The 15,359-nt window shown below is 42.1% G+C and overlaps 1 protein-coding gene across 4 annotated transcripts in view; it reads right to left on the reverse strand.

Annotated features, from left to right (window-relative positions):
- The window catches only part of LOC112219673 (contactin-associated protein-like 4), a 211,486-nt gene that overhangs the window by 4,613 nt on the left and 191,514 nt on the right, over positions 1-15,359 (reverse strand). For 3 of the 4 annotated variants that reach the window (XM_024381139.2, XM_024381136.2, XM_024381140.2), the window contains 4 exons: positions 11,041-11,174; positions 7,702-7,789; positions 2,222-2,440; positions 1,656-1,727 (listed from right to left, as the gene is read on the reverse strand). In XM_024381139.2, coding sequence (XP_024236907.1) covers positions 1,656-1,727; positions 2,222-2,440; positions 7,702-7,789; positions 11,041-11,174 — 513 coding nt within the window. The remainder of the gene's footprint in view (positions 1-1,655; positions 1,728-2,221; positions 2,441-7,701; positions 7,790-11,040; positions 11,175-15,359) is intronic. The other variant, XM_024381138.2, reaches the window with a different exon arrangement.

Raw genomic sequence — 15,359 nt, forward strand, 5'->3', positions numbered from 1 at the left:
TCAGGTGAACAGAAGGATTTGAGTTCCTGTATGTTTCTTTCATCACACCATGTCACGTTAGCCATAAGGCATACGCCCCCGCCCCTCTTCTTACCAGAAAGATGTTTGTTTCTGTCGGCGCGATGCGTGGAGAAACCCGCTGGCTGCACCGCCTCGGATAGCGTCTCTCCAGTGAGCCATGTTTCCGTGAAGCAAAGAACGTTACAGTCTCTGATGTCCCTCTGGAATGCTACCCTTGCTCGGATTTCATCGACCTTGTTGTCAAGAGACTGGACATTGCCAAGAAGAATGCTAGGGAGTGGTGCACGGTGTGCCCGTCTCCGGAGTCTGACCAGAAGACCGCTTCGTTTCCCTCTTTTTCGGAGTCGTTTTTTTGGGTCGCTGCATGGGATCCACTCCGTTGTCCTGTTTGTAAGGCAGAACACAGGATCCACGTCGCGAAAAACATATTCTTGGTCGTACTGATGGTGAGTTTACGCTGATCTTATATTCAGTAGTTCTTCTCGACTGTATGTAATGAAACCTAAGATGACCTGGGGTACTAATGTAAGAAATAACACGTAAAAAAACAAAAAACTGCATAGTTTCCTAGGAACGCGAAGCGAGGCGGCCATCTCTGTCGGCGCCGGAAGTACACATCTGTTGGATGCATTTGCTCTTTGTTTTGGTTGTGTTTCAGATTATTTTATTTTTTAGAAATGAATGATAAATAATGTATTGTGTCATTTTGGAGTAACTTTTATTGTAAATAACAATAGAATGTGTTTATAAACACTTCTACATTAAATGTGGATGCTATCGTGATCACAGATCATCCTGAATGAATCGTGAATAATGATGAGTTAGAAAGTTACAGTCGCACAAATATCATAACCCCAAGAACCTCGCACCATTACAATAACAGTGTAGGTTAGCATTTTTTGAGGGGTATGATATTATGTCCATCAGCAACTTTCTCACTCATTATGTAATTTGTAAACGGTTCACCAAATTTGGATGAAAATACCCTCACATTAAAGCTGACAGTCTACACTTTAACCTCACAGTCATTGTTTGATTTCACTTTTGAAATACAGTATATAGAAGAAATAAATGCTTCAGTGTCCCAAAAATTACAGAGTGCCCTGCATTTTGCAAGTGAGCCTGGTATTATCAACGTTCTCTATTTTTATCCAATTGGTAGTAGTTACAGTCTTGTCGCATCGCTGCAACGCCCGTACGGACATGGGAGAGGCAAGCCGCACTGCTTCTTGACACATTGCCCATCCAACCCGGAAGCCAGCCGCACCAATGTGTCGGAAGAAACACCATACACCTGACGACTTGGTCAGCGTGCACTGCAGCCGGCCCGCCACAGGAGTTGCTAGTGCGCGATGAGACAAGGATATCCCTACCGGCGAAACCCTCCCTAACCCGGACGACTCTGTGGCAATTGTGCGCCGCCCCATGGGCCTCCCGGTCGCGGCCGGCTGCAACAGAGCCTGGACTCGAACCCAGAATCTCTGGTGGCACAGCTAGCACTGCCTTAGACCACTGCGCCAACCGGGAGGCCCAACATTCTCTATTTTGACCAGGATAATTTAATACCTGCCATGATGTTGTTTCACTAAATACAACTATGGTTTATTGTGACATGAGAAACATGTTCCTGTTACCTCCAATCAATGCAGAGTCACTCTTGATTGCGTTAACTATAGGCTCGCCAGTACCTACTGTACCTGAATGGTCTACAGCAGAGAGATGCACAGAAAGACACAGAGAGATAGAGAGCGAGAGACAGCAGAAAAAGAAATAGAGAGAGGAGAAAATGAAGGATAAGAAAGACAAGAGAGAGAGAGAGAGAGAGAGAGGGAATCAGTAGCAGAAGTCATCATCAGTCTATGCAGGGTTCATTTAATACTACGCCCTCAGTCATAAACTGCATGAGGATGCCCACGAAAGAAAGATGATGCAAATGAGAAATCTCTCTCGTAGAAATTAATTAACTAATCTGCCACAGTGTAATCAGTTCCATTCTCAGTTAATGATCAATGAAGATGGTGTACTCAGTAAATGGGGCCTTGATAAAGTTTGAAAAGCAGTTCAGAAAAAAAGTGGAGATTCTCAAGTGGAGTTAAAGCAAAACAAAAAGCACTCAAACAGAAAGAGAGAAAGTCGCGCCCTTCACCAAAGACTCCACCCACCAGAATAGCTAAGGATAACTTGAATCCTCCCCTCTTACCTGATAGGGGGTGTGTGGTTTCAGCTGGGTAGGTATTGGCTGGAGATGAGGAACCACAGGTGGACTCAGCTAGGGGTCCTGTCACTATGACTGGGCTGGTGTTTGGGTAGAGTAGCGCTGCCTTCAGTGGAGTGATGGAGTTAAACTGGACCACCGACAGACAGCCACTGAAACCCAGGGAGTTCAGCCTGGCAATCTCTGGATCCAGCTCACCAGACTCTTAACACACAAACGCATATGCACGCACGCACACACAAAAATGCAGAAACAGTCAGTGAGATCTGGTATAGTTATCGTCTAGGGTAAAAGGAGTAGGATCCACTGCTCTCTCTCAGTGTATTATAGATTGATTTGGCAGATAGTCTAATTCATTGACAGCTAACAATAGCTGCTACTCCCCCTATTGACATTTTCCCCCCCAACGGTCACTTACCTTACATGCTGCTCCTCCTAGGGACATCCTCCCCCCACATCAACGATATTCAACACTATTGTAGTTGTTAATATGTATATTATAGATATTTTTCTTTCAGTTGGTCCCCACACATCCTCAATGGTCATGCTGCTCCCTTTATGGTCACCCCCCCTCAACAGTCTAATCTGCCTCCACCCCAATGGACGTTTATTTATTAATCACTACCACCGTTGTTATGATGTATTATTTTATTTCATTTAGTCCTGCATGTTGGAGCTCAGAGCCTAAGATTTTCACTGGACACTGCAATCACACCTGCAACCCTGTACTATTAAACACTCTGAACCTGAATCTAGACGTGAAGAAGATAATGAGAGACCCCAGAAACACTGCCCCCATTTGACTGGCTTGGATCCAGTGAAACCCTATGTTTGCCAGGGAAACTGGGTTACTGTCTCTTCCAAATGACAATGACTATGAATTTTTATGATGGGAATTTGCATGGTTATAAGTGCTCTTAAAGGCAGTGAGCTGATGGCATTGTACAGCATCACGTTGTATCACACTGCTACTGTATCCTGAAGGTATCCTTCCTTCTTACAACAGCCAGATAGCTATTTCTCCTGTCAGACCTCATTGATATACTTTCATCTTTCTCTCTCCTTCTTTCTCTGACTCTCTCCTACTCACTCTCCCTGCCTTTATCCACTCTCTCGCTCACTCACTCTCTGAGTGGCTCTCTCTTTATCGCTCCCTCTCTACCTCTCTCTCTCTCTCCCTTTCCCCTCTCTCTCTAAGTCTCTCTGTGACTCTCCCTGTCTCTCTCCTACTCCTCTCTCGCTCTCTCTCTACCCCATTCCCCCTCTCCTACTCCTCTCACCCTCCCCTCTGCATTCATTACAGGTCAATTTGTTAGTGTGATTGATGACAGGTGTTGCTGGGAAGGACACTGAAACCACTGCCAGCTCTTTGATCCTGATATGACACACAGACTGCGGCAGGGTGGAGGGGTTAGAGAAGAGCGAGGACCTGGTCACGTGTTAACATGGTTCAGGTCATCTGAGATACACTACACTCCCATAGAGCTCCGTCTCTCCCTCTCTCTCTGTGTGTGTGTGTGTGTGTGTGTGTGTGTGTGTGTGCGCGTGTGTGCGCGTGCGAGTGTGTGTGAGCGTCAAATCAAATTGTATTTGCCACATGCGCTGAAGACAACAGTTGTCGACCTTACCGTGAAATTCCTACTTACAATCCCTTAACCAACAATGCAGTTTTAAGAAAAACAGGAGTTCAGAAAATATTAAAGGACTGCCTCAGGTTTGAAAAAAAAATAGCACAATAAAATAACAATAACAAGGCTATATACAGGGGGTACCAGTACCGAGTCAATGTGCAGTAAGTACAGGTAAGACAAGTTAATAAGTGAGGTAATATGTACATGTACAGTAACAGTCAAAAGTTTGGACACACCTACTCATTCCAGGGTTTTTCTTTATTTTTACTATTTTCTACATTGTAAAATAATAGTGAGGACATAAAAACTATGAAATAACACACATGGAATCATGTAGTAACCAAAAAAGTGTAAACAAATATTTTATTTTTGAGATTCTTCAAAGTAGCCACCCTTTGCCTTGATGACAGCTTTGCACACTTGGCATTCGCTCAACCAGCTTCATGAGGTAGTCACCTGGAATGCATTTCAATTAACAGGTGTGCCTTGTTAAAGTTAAATAGTGGGTTTTATTTCCTTCTTTATGCGTTTGTGCCAAACAACTGTGTTGTGACAAGGTCGGGGTGGTATACAGAAGATAGCTCTATTTGGTAAAAGACCAAGTCCATATTATGGCAAGAACAGCTCAAATAAGCAAAGAGAATCAACAGTCCATCATTACTTTAAGACACCAAGGTCAGTCAATGCGTTTAGACGCGTCATTAGACATGAAGGTCAATCTGGAAACTTTGAAAGTTTCTTCAAGTCGCAAAAACCATCCAGCGATATGATGAAACTGGCTCTCATGAGGACCGCCACAGGAAAGGAAGATCCAGAGTTACCTCTGCTGCAGAGGATACGGATGGTCCTTAGAGTTACAAGCCTCAGAAATTGCAACCCAAATAAATGCGTCACAGAGTTCAAGTAACAGACACATCTCAACATCAACTGTTCAGAGGGGACTGCTTGAATCAGGCCTTCATGGTCGAATTTCTGCAAAGAAACCACTACTAAAGGATACTAATAACAAGAAGACACTTGCTTGGGCCAAGAAACACGAGCAATGGACATTAAACCGGTGTTTAAAATGTTACATTTTTGGTTCCAACCGATGTATCTTTGTGAGACGCAGAGTGAGTGAATGGATGATCTCCGCATGTGTGGTTCCCACCGTGAAGCATGGAGGAGGAGATATGATGGTGTGGGGGTGCTTTGCTGGTGACAATGCTAGTGATTAATTTAGTAGGCACACTTAACCAGCATGGCTACCACAGCATTCTGCAGCAATACGCCATCCCATCTGGTTTGCACTTAGTGGGACTATCATTTGTTTTTCAACAGGACAATGACCCAAATCACACCTCCAGGCTGTGTACGGGCTATTTGACCAAGAGGGAGAGTGATGGAGTGCTGCATCAGATAACCTGGCCTCCACAATCACCTGACCTCAACCCAATTGAGATGGTTTGGGATGAGTTGGACCTCAAAGTGAAGTGCTCAGCATATGTGGGAACTCCTTCAAGACTGTTGGAAAAGCATTATTGGTGAAGCCGGTTGAGGGAATGCCAATAGTGTGCAAAGCTGTCATCAAGGCAAAGGCTGGCTACTTTGAAGAATATAAAATATAAAATATATTTTGATTTGTTTAACACTTTTTTGGTTACTACATGATTCCATGTGTGTTATTTCATAGTTTTGATGTCTTCACTAATATGCTACAATGTAGAAAATAGTCAAATAAAGAAAAACCCTTGAATGAGTAGGTGTGTCCAAACTTTTGACTGGTACTGTAGGTAGGGGTAAAGTGACTATTCATAGATAATAAACAGCAAGTAGCAGCAGCTAATGCAGGCGTTAATGCAAATAGTCCGAATAGCCATTTGATTAATTGTTCAACAGTCGTATGGCTTGGGTGTACAGTAGAAGCTGTAGGGAGCATTTTGGACCTAGACTTGGCGCTCCGGTACCGCTTACCGCGAGGTAGCAGGGAATACAGTCTGTGACTTGGGTGACTGGAGGCTTTGACGATTTTGGAGCCTTCCTCTGTCACCGCCTGGTATAGAGGTCCTGGATAGCAGGAAGCTTGGCCGTATGCACTACCCTCTGTAGTGCCTTGTGGTCGGATGTCGTGCAGTTGCCATATCAGGCAGTGATGCAACGTCAGGATGCTCTCGATGGTGCAGCTGTATAACCTTTTGAGGATCTGAGGACCCATGCCAAATATTCTGGTCTCCTGAGTGGGAATAGGCATTGTTGTGCCCTCTTCACGACTGTCTTAGTGTCCTTGGGCCATGATAGCTTGTTGTTGATTTGGACACCAAGGAACTTGAAGTTCTCGACCTGCTTCACTACAGCCGCGTCGATGTGAATGGGGGAGTGCTCGGCCCTCCTTTTCCTGTAGTCTATAATCATCTCCTTTGTCTTGACCACGTTTAGGGAGAGGTTGTTGTCCTGGAACCACACTGTCAGGTCTCTGACCTCCTCCCTATAGGCTGTCTCATTGTTGTCGGTGATCAGGCCTACCACTGTTGTGTTGTCGGCAAACTTAATGATGCTGTTGGAGTCGTGCTTGGCCACGCAGTCGTGGGTGAACGGGGAGTACAGGAGGGGATTAAGCACACACCCCTGAGGGGTCCCGTGTTGAGGATCAGCGTGGCAGATGTGTTATAGGCTACCCTTACCACATGGCGGCAGCCTGTCAGGAAGTCCAGGATCCAGTTGTGGAGGGAGGTGTTAAGTTCCAGGGTCCTTAACTTAGTGATGAGCTTTGTGGGCACTATGGTGTTAAAACACTGAGCTGTGTCTGTGTGCGCGTGTGTGGTGTGTGTGTCCCACATGACCAGAGAGCAGACCCCTTAGCCCCACATGTCATTATAGCCCAGAGCTATACTGGATTATTCCGATTTTAGACTAATGGAGCTTCTTGAAAGGTCATAAAGAAGTCAATAACAATGTCACAGTAGCTACTGTATGACTTTGTCATTGTGACATTCTTGACATTGTCACAGATGAATTGAAATGGTTTGCATCTGACATACACTGTAGGTTGGCCTAGTATTATTTGACTTGTTTTGTTTGTTAAAATGTTTCAGAATGCACTAGACTGCAACTGCTGTATTTGCATCTGTTCCTTTCAATCATTCCTCATTACTATTGAAAACAGACGTCCTATTTTGAAACAAATACATTGGTATTAGACATGCATAAAGTGCCCTATTTCTGACGCAGGGGATTGACAATAACAATGCATAAAGCCGATATTATTCAGACTTGAAGTAAACAGACATGCACCAATCATAACATGTCATGTCGAATTTTGATTGCCTGACTGAACAAACAATACTGTAATACATGTGCATTTGCCCCATCAGTTTATCGTCCTCCTACATAGCACTAAAATGCACGTAATAATACATAATGATTCCACTCATATTTCTATTTTATATAAAAGCTTCTGGTGAGTGGGATTGTAACCAGCTCTTTAGTCCTGTGTTCGAGAGACACGGCCAAACACCTTTCAGCATTCTTTATTCAATGGCTTTCTCCTTCATCATTTTATTAATCCTGTCGTACAGATGTAGGGTCTTAATTTGAGCCAGTTTTCTACAGCATAAAAATAATCATGCAGCAACAGGAAATGTGAATTATTATGTGGATTATAATTAATGGCCATTTTTTTGTAAGGGTTGATACATTTTCCATGAAGTCTTTTTCATGTTAAAGTGGAAATTACAATCTTTTGAAGCCTTTTTAAACTTCGAATACACTAGAAGTTTGCATTTCCTGCTGTGCAGGAAAATTCTCAGCAAACAAAAGAGTGATCAAATTAAGATCCTACATCGGTATATTTCTCACCTTGCACTTTCCCGAGGACAACTGACTTGATAGCATTGAATTCTGTATCAGATGAGAGATTGAAGTCTTCCCTTCTTTGCTGGTCAATCTGAAAACAAAAAAGCAAAATAGAACCTGTAAACACTTTGTTGAATAGTCAAATTGGGGATAAAAAAAAGACAATTTACACTTTCATGTTTCAGATGATGGAGAATGTACTCTTCCATTTAGAGTGTTTTAATTAAACCCTGCTCTTCAAAGTACTTTAAACACATCATCGCTTGGCTGTTCAGTCTCTGCCATTCAATTAAAAAAGGAAAGTAGTACTAGAGCTTGGACAGATTTTCGAGTTGAACTTACATTATTGAAAATGTGATTACTACTCGAAGTGTACACTAATTGATGCAGTTTAGCTGAGAATGCCAAACAGTAGCTTAACAAAATTGATTTTTTTTGTTGACATAGTCAGACTCGAACATGTCCAAATGTGTCTTTCGAAGAATGGCTGAGAAGAATGACAACCAACTTTGGTGTTACAACTCATGAAATGTAAAAACATATTCTGCCAGTCTCCTCACAGATTTCAACCCCTTCGGAAGACGACTGTACATTTGAAACTTCTATTGATTTCTCCATACTCTTCTCTATCCTATTCCTTTTCTTCCTTTTCTCCACCCTTTCTTCTTCAGAGTCATTCATGTTGCCCGAAATGTCTTTAAATTGTGAATGAGTGTGCCCGCTTAATGGCTGAGAGTTGGAATGTGTCTGTGCATTCTGAATATGTACAGCTCTGCAACACAAGCCTAGGGTTGTCGCTTACTGTGATGTTGACAAAGGACTTTGACTTCATGATAGTTGCAGTCTTAAGAAGCAGAACTACGGTATGCAAAACCTGCATCACTCTTCATCCCACTACACTCAAGTTGTATCACATCTCACTGTATATCTAAATCGGCTGGGAGTGATGTTCTTTCATTTCTTAATTACTTTCACTGACCACGACACAGATCCCACACTGCTAACATGTACACACTTACATGTACAGCTCAGCAGTGTAGATATAGTGCATAATGACCTACTTGTCTATACTTGCCTCTTGCTGACTTTCAAAAAGAAAGTGGTTCTGAATCTTTTTAGGTTATGCTACACTCAATTACATTTTGCTCTGCTTGCATTACCTCTTCATGTACAACCAATCATCAGGACTATGTTCTTATGAATCTTCCCAAGTACACCTTGTGGATAGGTCAGGTACCCCAAGGAGTACTAGCACCCCACGAGAGAACCACTGCGCTAAGGTACAGTGCATTCGGAAAGTATTCAGACCCTATCCCTTTATCCACATTTTGTTACGTTTCAGCTTTATTCTAAAATGAATCAAATATATTTTATCCCTCACCAATATACACACTATCTCCCATAATGACGAAGTGAAAACATGTTATTAGACATTTTTGCAAATGTATTACAAATAAAAAACAGAAAACCTTATTTACAGACACTACCGCTCAAAAGTTTGGTGTCACTTAGAAATGTCCTTGTTTTTGTAAGAAAAGCAATTGTATTCTCCATTAAAATAACATCAAATTGATCAGCAATACAGTGTAGCTGAAAACTGTTGTCCTGATTAAAGAAGCAATAAAACTGGCCTTCTTTAGACTAGTTGAGTGTCTGGAGCATCAGCATTTGTGGGTTAGATTACAGGCTCAAAATGCCCAGAAACAAATATCTTTCCTCATCAAGTCTATTCTTGTTCTGAGAAATGAAAGCTATTCCATGCGAGAAATTGCCAAGAAACTGAAGATCTCGTACAATGCTGTGCACTACTCCCTTCACAAAACACTGCAAACAGGCTCTAACCAGAATAGAAAGAGGAGTGGGATGCCCCGGTGCACAACTGAGCAAGAGGACAAGTACATTAGAGTGTCTAGTTTGAGAAACAGATGACTCACAAGTCCTCAACTGGCAGCTTAATTAAATAGTACCTGCAAAACACCAGTCTCAACGTCAACAGTAAAGAGGCGACTCCGGGATGCTGGCCTTCTAGGCAGAGTTGCAAACAAAAAGCCATATCTCAGACTGGCCAATAAAAAGAAAATATTAAAATGGGCAAAATAACAAAGACACTAGACAGAGGAACTCGGCCGAGATGGCCAGCATCCCGGAGTCGCCTCTTCACTGTTGACAGTTTTAAGCTGTGCTGACATAATTGCAAAAGGGTTTTCTAATGATCAACTAGTCTTTTAAAATGCTAAACTTGGAGTAGCTAACACAACGTGCTATTGGAACACAGAAGTGATGGTTGCTGATAATGGGTATCTATTCCATAAAAAGTCAGCCGTTTCCAGTTACAATAGTCATTTACAACATTAACAATGTCCCACACTGTATTCTGATCAATTTGATGTTATTTTAATGGACAATTATTTACATTTTCTTTCAAAAACAAGGGAATTTCTAAGTGACCCCAAACTTTTGAACGGTATGTATTTTAGACCCTTATCTATGAGACTCGAAATTGAGCTCAGGTGCATCCTGTTTCCATTGATCATCCTTGAGATGTTTCTACAACTTGATTGGAGTCCACTTGTGGTAAATTCAAATGATTGGACATGATTTGGAAAGGTACACACTTGTCTATATAAGGTCAGATCAAAAACCAAGCCATGAGGTCTAAAGAATTGTCCGTAGAGCTCTGAGACAGGATTGTGTTGAGGCACAGACCTGGGGAACTGTACCAAAACATTTCTGCAGCATTGAAGGTCCCCAAGAACACAGTGGCCTCCATCATTCTCAAATGGAAGATGTTTGGAACCAACAAGACTCGTCCTAGAGCTGGCCGCCCGGCCAAACTGATCAATCGGGGGGGGGGCGTGGCTTTGGGAAAAGTCTCTGAATGTCCTTGAGTGGCCGCGCCAGAGCCTGGACTTGAACCCGATCGAACATCTCTGGAGAGACCTGAAAATAGCTGTGCAGCAACGCTCCCCATCCAACCCAACAGAGCATGAGAGGATCTGCAGAGAAGAATGGGAGAAACTCCCCAAATACAGGTGTGCCAATATCGTAGCGTCATACCCAAGAAGACTCGAGGCTGTAATCACTGCCAAAGGTGCTTTAACAAAGCACCTTTGTAAAGGGTCTTATGTAAATGTCATATTCATTTGATGTTTTTCTAAAAACCTCTTTTTGTTTTGTCATTATGGGGTATTGTATGTAGATAGATTTTAGAATAAGGCTGTAATATAACAAAATGTCGAAAAAGTCAAGGGGTCTGAATACTTTCCAAATGCACTGTAATTGCTGAGTATGTCTTTGTTTTGAATGAGAATAAGTTACATTAATAGTGACAAAATAAATTACCTGAACACGGACAGTCTCTGATATCCTCCTGATGGAGACTCTGTGAAGTTGTCCATTGGCCAAGTTCCTAATGCTGGTCCTGAATACCTCAGCATCTCTACTGTTCTGCAGCTTGTATTTAACATCCAGGTAACCTTCAGGAGATATAGAGACAAAACTTGAATATACAGTAACTTCTATTTAAAGTCCAGGTAACCTTCAGGAGATATAGAGACATATCTGTAATATACAGTATCTTATATTTAACGTCCAGGTAGCCATCGAGAGATATATGAAGACATAACTTTAATATCACGTTTACTTAATATCCAGGTACCTTTCAAGTGATAAATATAAACTCAGCAAAAAAATAAACGTCCTCTCACTGTCAACTGCATTCATTTTCAACAAACTTAACATGTGTAAATATTTGTGTGAACATAACAAGATTCACCATCTGAGACATAAACTGAACAAGTTCCACAGTCATGTGACTGACAGAAATGGAATAATGTGTCCCTGAACAAAGCAGGGTCAAAATCAAAAGTAACAGTCGGTAACTGGTGTGGCCACCAGCTGCATTAAGTACTGCAGTGCATCTCCTCCTCATGGACTGCACCAGATTTGCCCGTTCTTGCTGTGAGATGTTACTCTTCCACCAAGGAACCTGCAAGTTCCCGGACATTTCTGGGGGGAATGGCCCTAGCCCTCACCCTCCGATCCAACAGGTCCCAGACGTCCTCAATGGGATTGAGATCCGAGCTCCTCGCTGGCCATGGCAGAACACTGACATTCCTGTCTTGCAGGAAATCACGCACATAACGAGCAGTATGGTTGGTGGCATTGTCATGTTGGAGGGTCATGTCAGGATGAGCCTGCAGGAAGGGTACCACATGAGGGAGTAGGATGTCTTCGCTGTAACGCACTGCATTGAGATTGCCTGCAATGACAACAAGCTCAGTCCGATGATGCTGTGACACACCACCCCAGACCATGACGGACCCTCCACCTCAAAATCGATCCGGCTCCAGAGTACAGGCCTCGGTGTAACGCTCATTCCTTCGATGATAAATGCGAATCCGACCATCACCCCTGGTGAGACAAAACCACGACTTGTCAGTGAAGAGCACTTTTTGCCAGTCCTGTCTGGTCCAGCGACGGTGGGTTTGTGCCCATAGGCGACATTGTTGCCGGTGATGTCTGGTGAGGACCTGCCTTACAACAGGCTTACAAGCCCTCAGTCCAGCCTCTCTCAGCCTATTGCGGACAGTCTGAGCACTGATAGAGGGATTGTGCGTTCCTGGTGTAACTCGGGCAGTTGTTGTTCCTATCCTGTACCTGTCCCACAGGTGTGATGTTCGGATGTACAGATCATGTGCAGGTGGTGTTACATGTGGTCTGCCACTGCGAGGATGATCAGCTGTTCGTCTTGTCTCCCTGTAGCGCTGTCTTAGGAGTCTCACAGTACGGACATTGCAATTTATTGCCCTGGCCACATCTGCAGTCCTCATGCCTCCTTGCAGTATGCAGGGACCCTGGGCATCTTTCTTTTGGTGTTTTCAGAGTCAGTAGAAAGGCCTCTTTAGTGTCCTAAGTTTTCATAAATGTGACTTTAATTGTCCACCGTTGTGAAGCTGTTACTGTCTTGTCGACCGTTCCACAGGTGCATGTTCATTAATTGTTTATGGTTCATTGACCAAGCATGGGAAACAATGTTTAAACTCTTTACAATGAAGATCTGTGAAGTTATTTAGATATTTACAAATTATCTTTGAAAGACAGGGTACTGAAAAAGGGGCATTTCTTTTTTTGCTGAGTTTATAACTTTAACGTCACCTCTATATAACATCTAGATAACCTGAGAGAGATATCTATATCCATAACTTTAATATCACGTCTATAAAACAGCCAGGTAGCTAACCTTCGAGTGATACAGTCGCTAGTGAAAGTCTACACACCCCTAAACGTCTTCTCATTTTTCTGCCTTCTTAGCAACAATGTGAATTTTCCTGATTGGTTTAGTCTTAACATTTCCTTAAAAATCAGAGACAACATTTGAATATTGCTGTCCATCAATGATTCCCCACCAAATGTACAGCTTGAACAATTTTGAGCATATGTATGGTATGGTAGGTGCCAGGCACACCGGTTTGAGTGTGTCAAGAACTGCAACGTTGCTGGGGTTTTTTTTACGCTCAAGAGTTTCCTGTGTGTATCAAGAATGGTCCACCACACAAAGGACATCCAGCCAACTTGACACAACTGTGGGAAGCATTGGAGTCAACATGGGCCAACATCCCTGTGGAACACTTTCGACACCTTGTAGAGTCCCAACAAATTAAAGCCGTTCTGGGGGCAAAAGGGAGTGCAACTCAATATTAGGTAGGTGTTCCTAATGTTTGTTACACTCAGTGTAGAGACATACCTTTAATATCACTTCAATATAACATCCAGGTAACCTTCAGAATTATATTGTCACGCCTTGGTCTTAGTATTTTGTGTTTTCTTTATTATTTTGGTCAGGCGAGGGTGTGACATGGGTTTATTATGTGGTGTGTGTAGGTATTGGGATTGTGGTATAGTGGGGTTTTCTAGAAAAGTCTATGGTTGCCTGAAGTGGTTCTCAATCAGAGGCAGGTGTTTATCGTTGTCTCTGATTGGGAACCATATTTAGGCAGCCATATTCTTTGAGTGTTTTGTGGGTGATTGTTCCTGTCTCTGTGTTAGTTTGCACCAGTTTAGGCTGTTTAGGTTTTCGTGTTACGTTTATTGTTTTTGTACTGTTCTTATTCATTAAACATGAATCTAAGTAACCACGCTGCATTTTGGTCCGATCCTTGCTACACCTCCTCGTCAGAGGAGGAGATAGAAGAAAACCGTAACATATATAGAGATATAACTTGTATACCGTAACAATAAAAACCATGTAGCCCTTTCCTGCTGTCAAATTACCTAGTCATAATTAATTAATAAACATTTTCTCCAAAACCTGCTGAAAATCTAGTGTTTCTATATGTCGACCGGTTTTTGTTATATTTCAGTCTTCTGTGAGGTGTATATAAAGTGTAATATTGGGATGCAAACTCAAAATGAATACATTTCAACTCCATATCTGACATGGTACATGTGTCTTCTTTTTTTTAAGTCCATTGTCATGTGTGTGAGGTGTATAATTTTGTTTCAAAGGAGATTTGTGACCCTGATTTAGCCCACTGCAGTAAAAGTTTAAATGTAGACAGTGACAGACATGTAACAATATCACTGTCATTAAAATGCAGACAACCACTGAACAATATCGCTACCATGTGGGGAACGTTCACGATGTACCCCGGCAAATTGTTGTTTATACTGTAGCATTTCAAGGAAAGTTCCTCAATGTTCAAGGCTACAGTGACTGATTTCATAACATAAGCCTACAAAGCATTCAGCTACTAAGAGGATTAATCTCTAATTCCCTATCAATAACAGAGATATTAAATCAAATTTGTAATTTGGAAGGAATTAAGTATCCGAGGGGCTCTGAGTAATGCACGGTCGTGTTGGTGTCGTCAGTCATCTCAGAAAAAATAACAACATTCACATTCAAATGAATGGGGAGATTGGAAATGTATTGTATTGTATTGAAATGTATTGCACCTCTTAAGACAACACACCCTTATTGATGCTGCTGCACACAAATGATCACTTCATATGAAGGTGGAATTGTACACTTTGAGCAGACAATGTTTTTGTTATTTGAATATATATATATTTTTTACACACATCCAGTAAAAAAAAAACATTTATAAGGGCTAGAATAGACAAACGATTTGCGCAATAGGACAAATGAAACAATTCTATTAAATAAGTGTGGAGGACACATTTTTTGGGATTTAAGCAGAGGGCAATCGTATCAGATAGTTCACAATTACTGAGGCACTGCAAGGATAGGAGTATTTGAGCCATGACATGATTTGTACCATAGGACTAAGAAACAATTATATTATATAACTGGAGAGGGACCATACAGATTTTAATTTTTTAATTTAACTAGGTAAGTTAAGAACAAATTCTTATTTACAATGACGGCTTACCAAAAGGACCCCTGCGGGGACAGGGGCTGGGATTAAAAATGTAATTAAAATTCAAATATAGGACAAAAACACACATCACGACAAGAGCGACACCACAACACTACATAAAGAGAGACCTATGACGACAACATAGAATGACAGTAACACATGACAACCCAGCTTGGTAGCAACACACCATGACAACAACATGTTAGCAACACAACATGGCAGCAGCAAAACATGGTAGCAGCACAAAACATGGTATAAACATTATTGGGCACAGACAAC

This window comes from Oncorhynchus tshawytscha, linkage group LG20 (genome assembly GCF_018296145.1).
Source record: "Oncorhynchus tshawytscha isolate Ot180627B linkage group LG20, Otsh_v2.0, whole genome shotgun sequence".
Classification (NCBI taxonomy): Eukaryota; Metazoa; Chordata; class Actinopteri; order Salmoniformes; family Salmonidae; genus Oncorhynchus; species Oncorhynchus tshawytscha.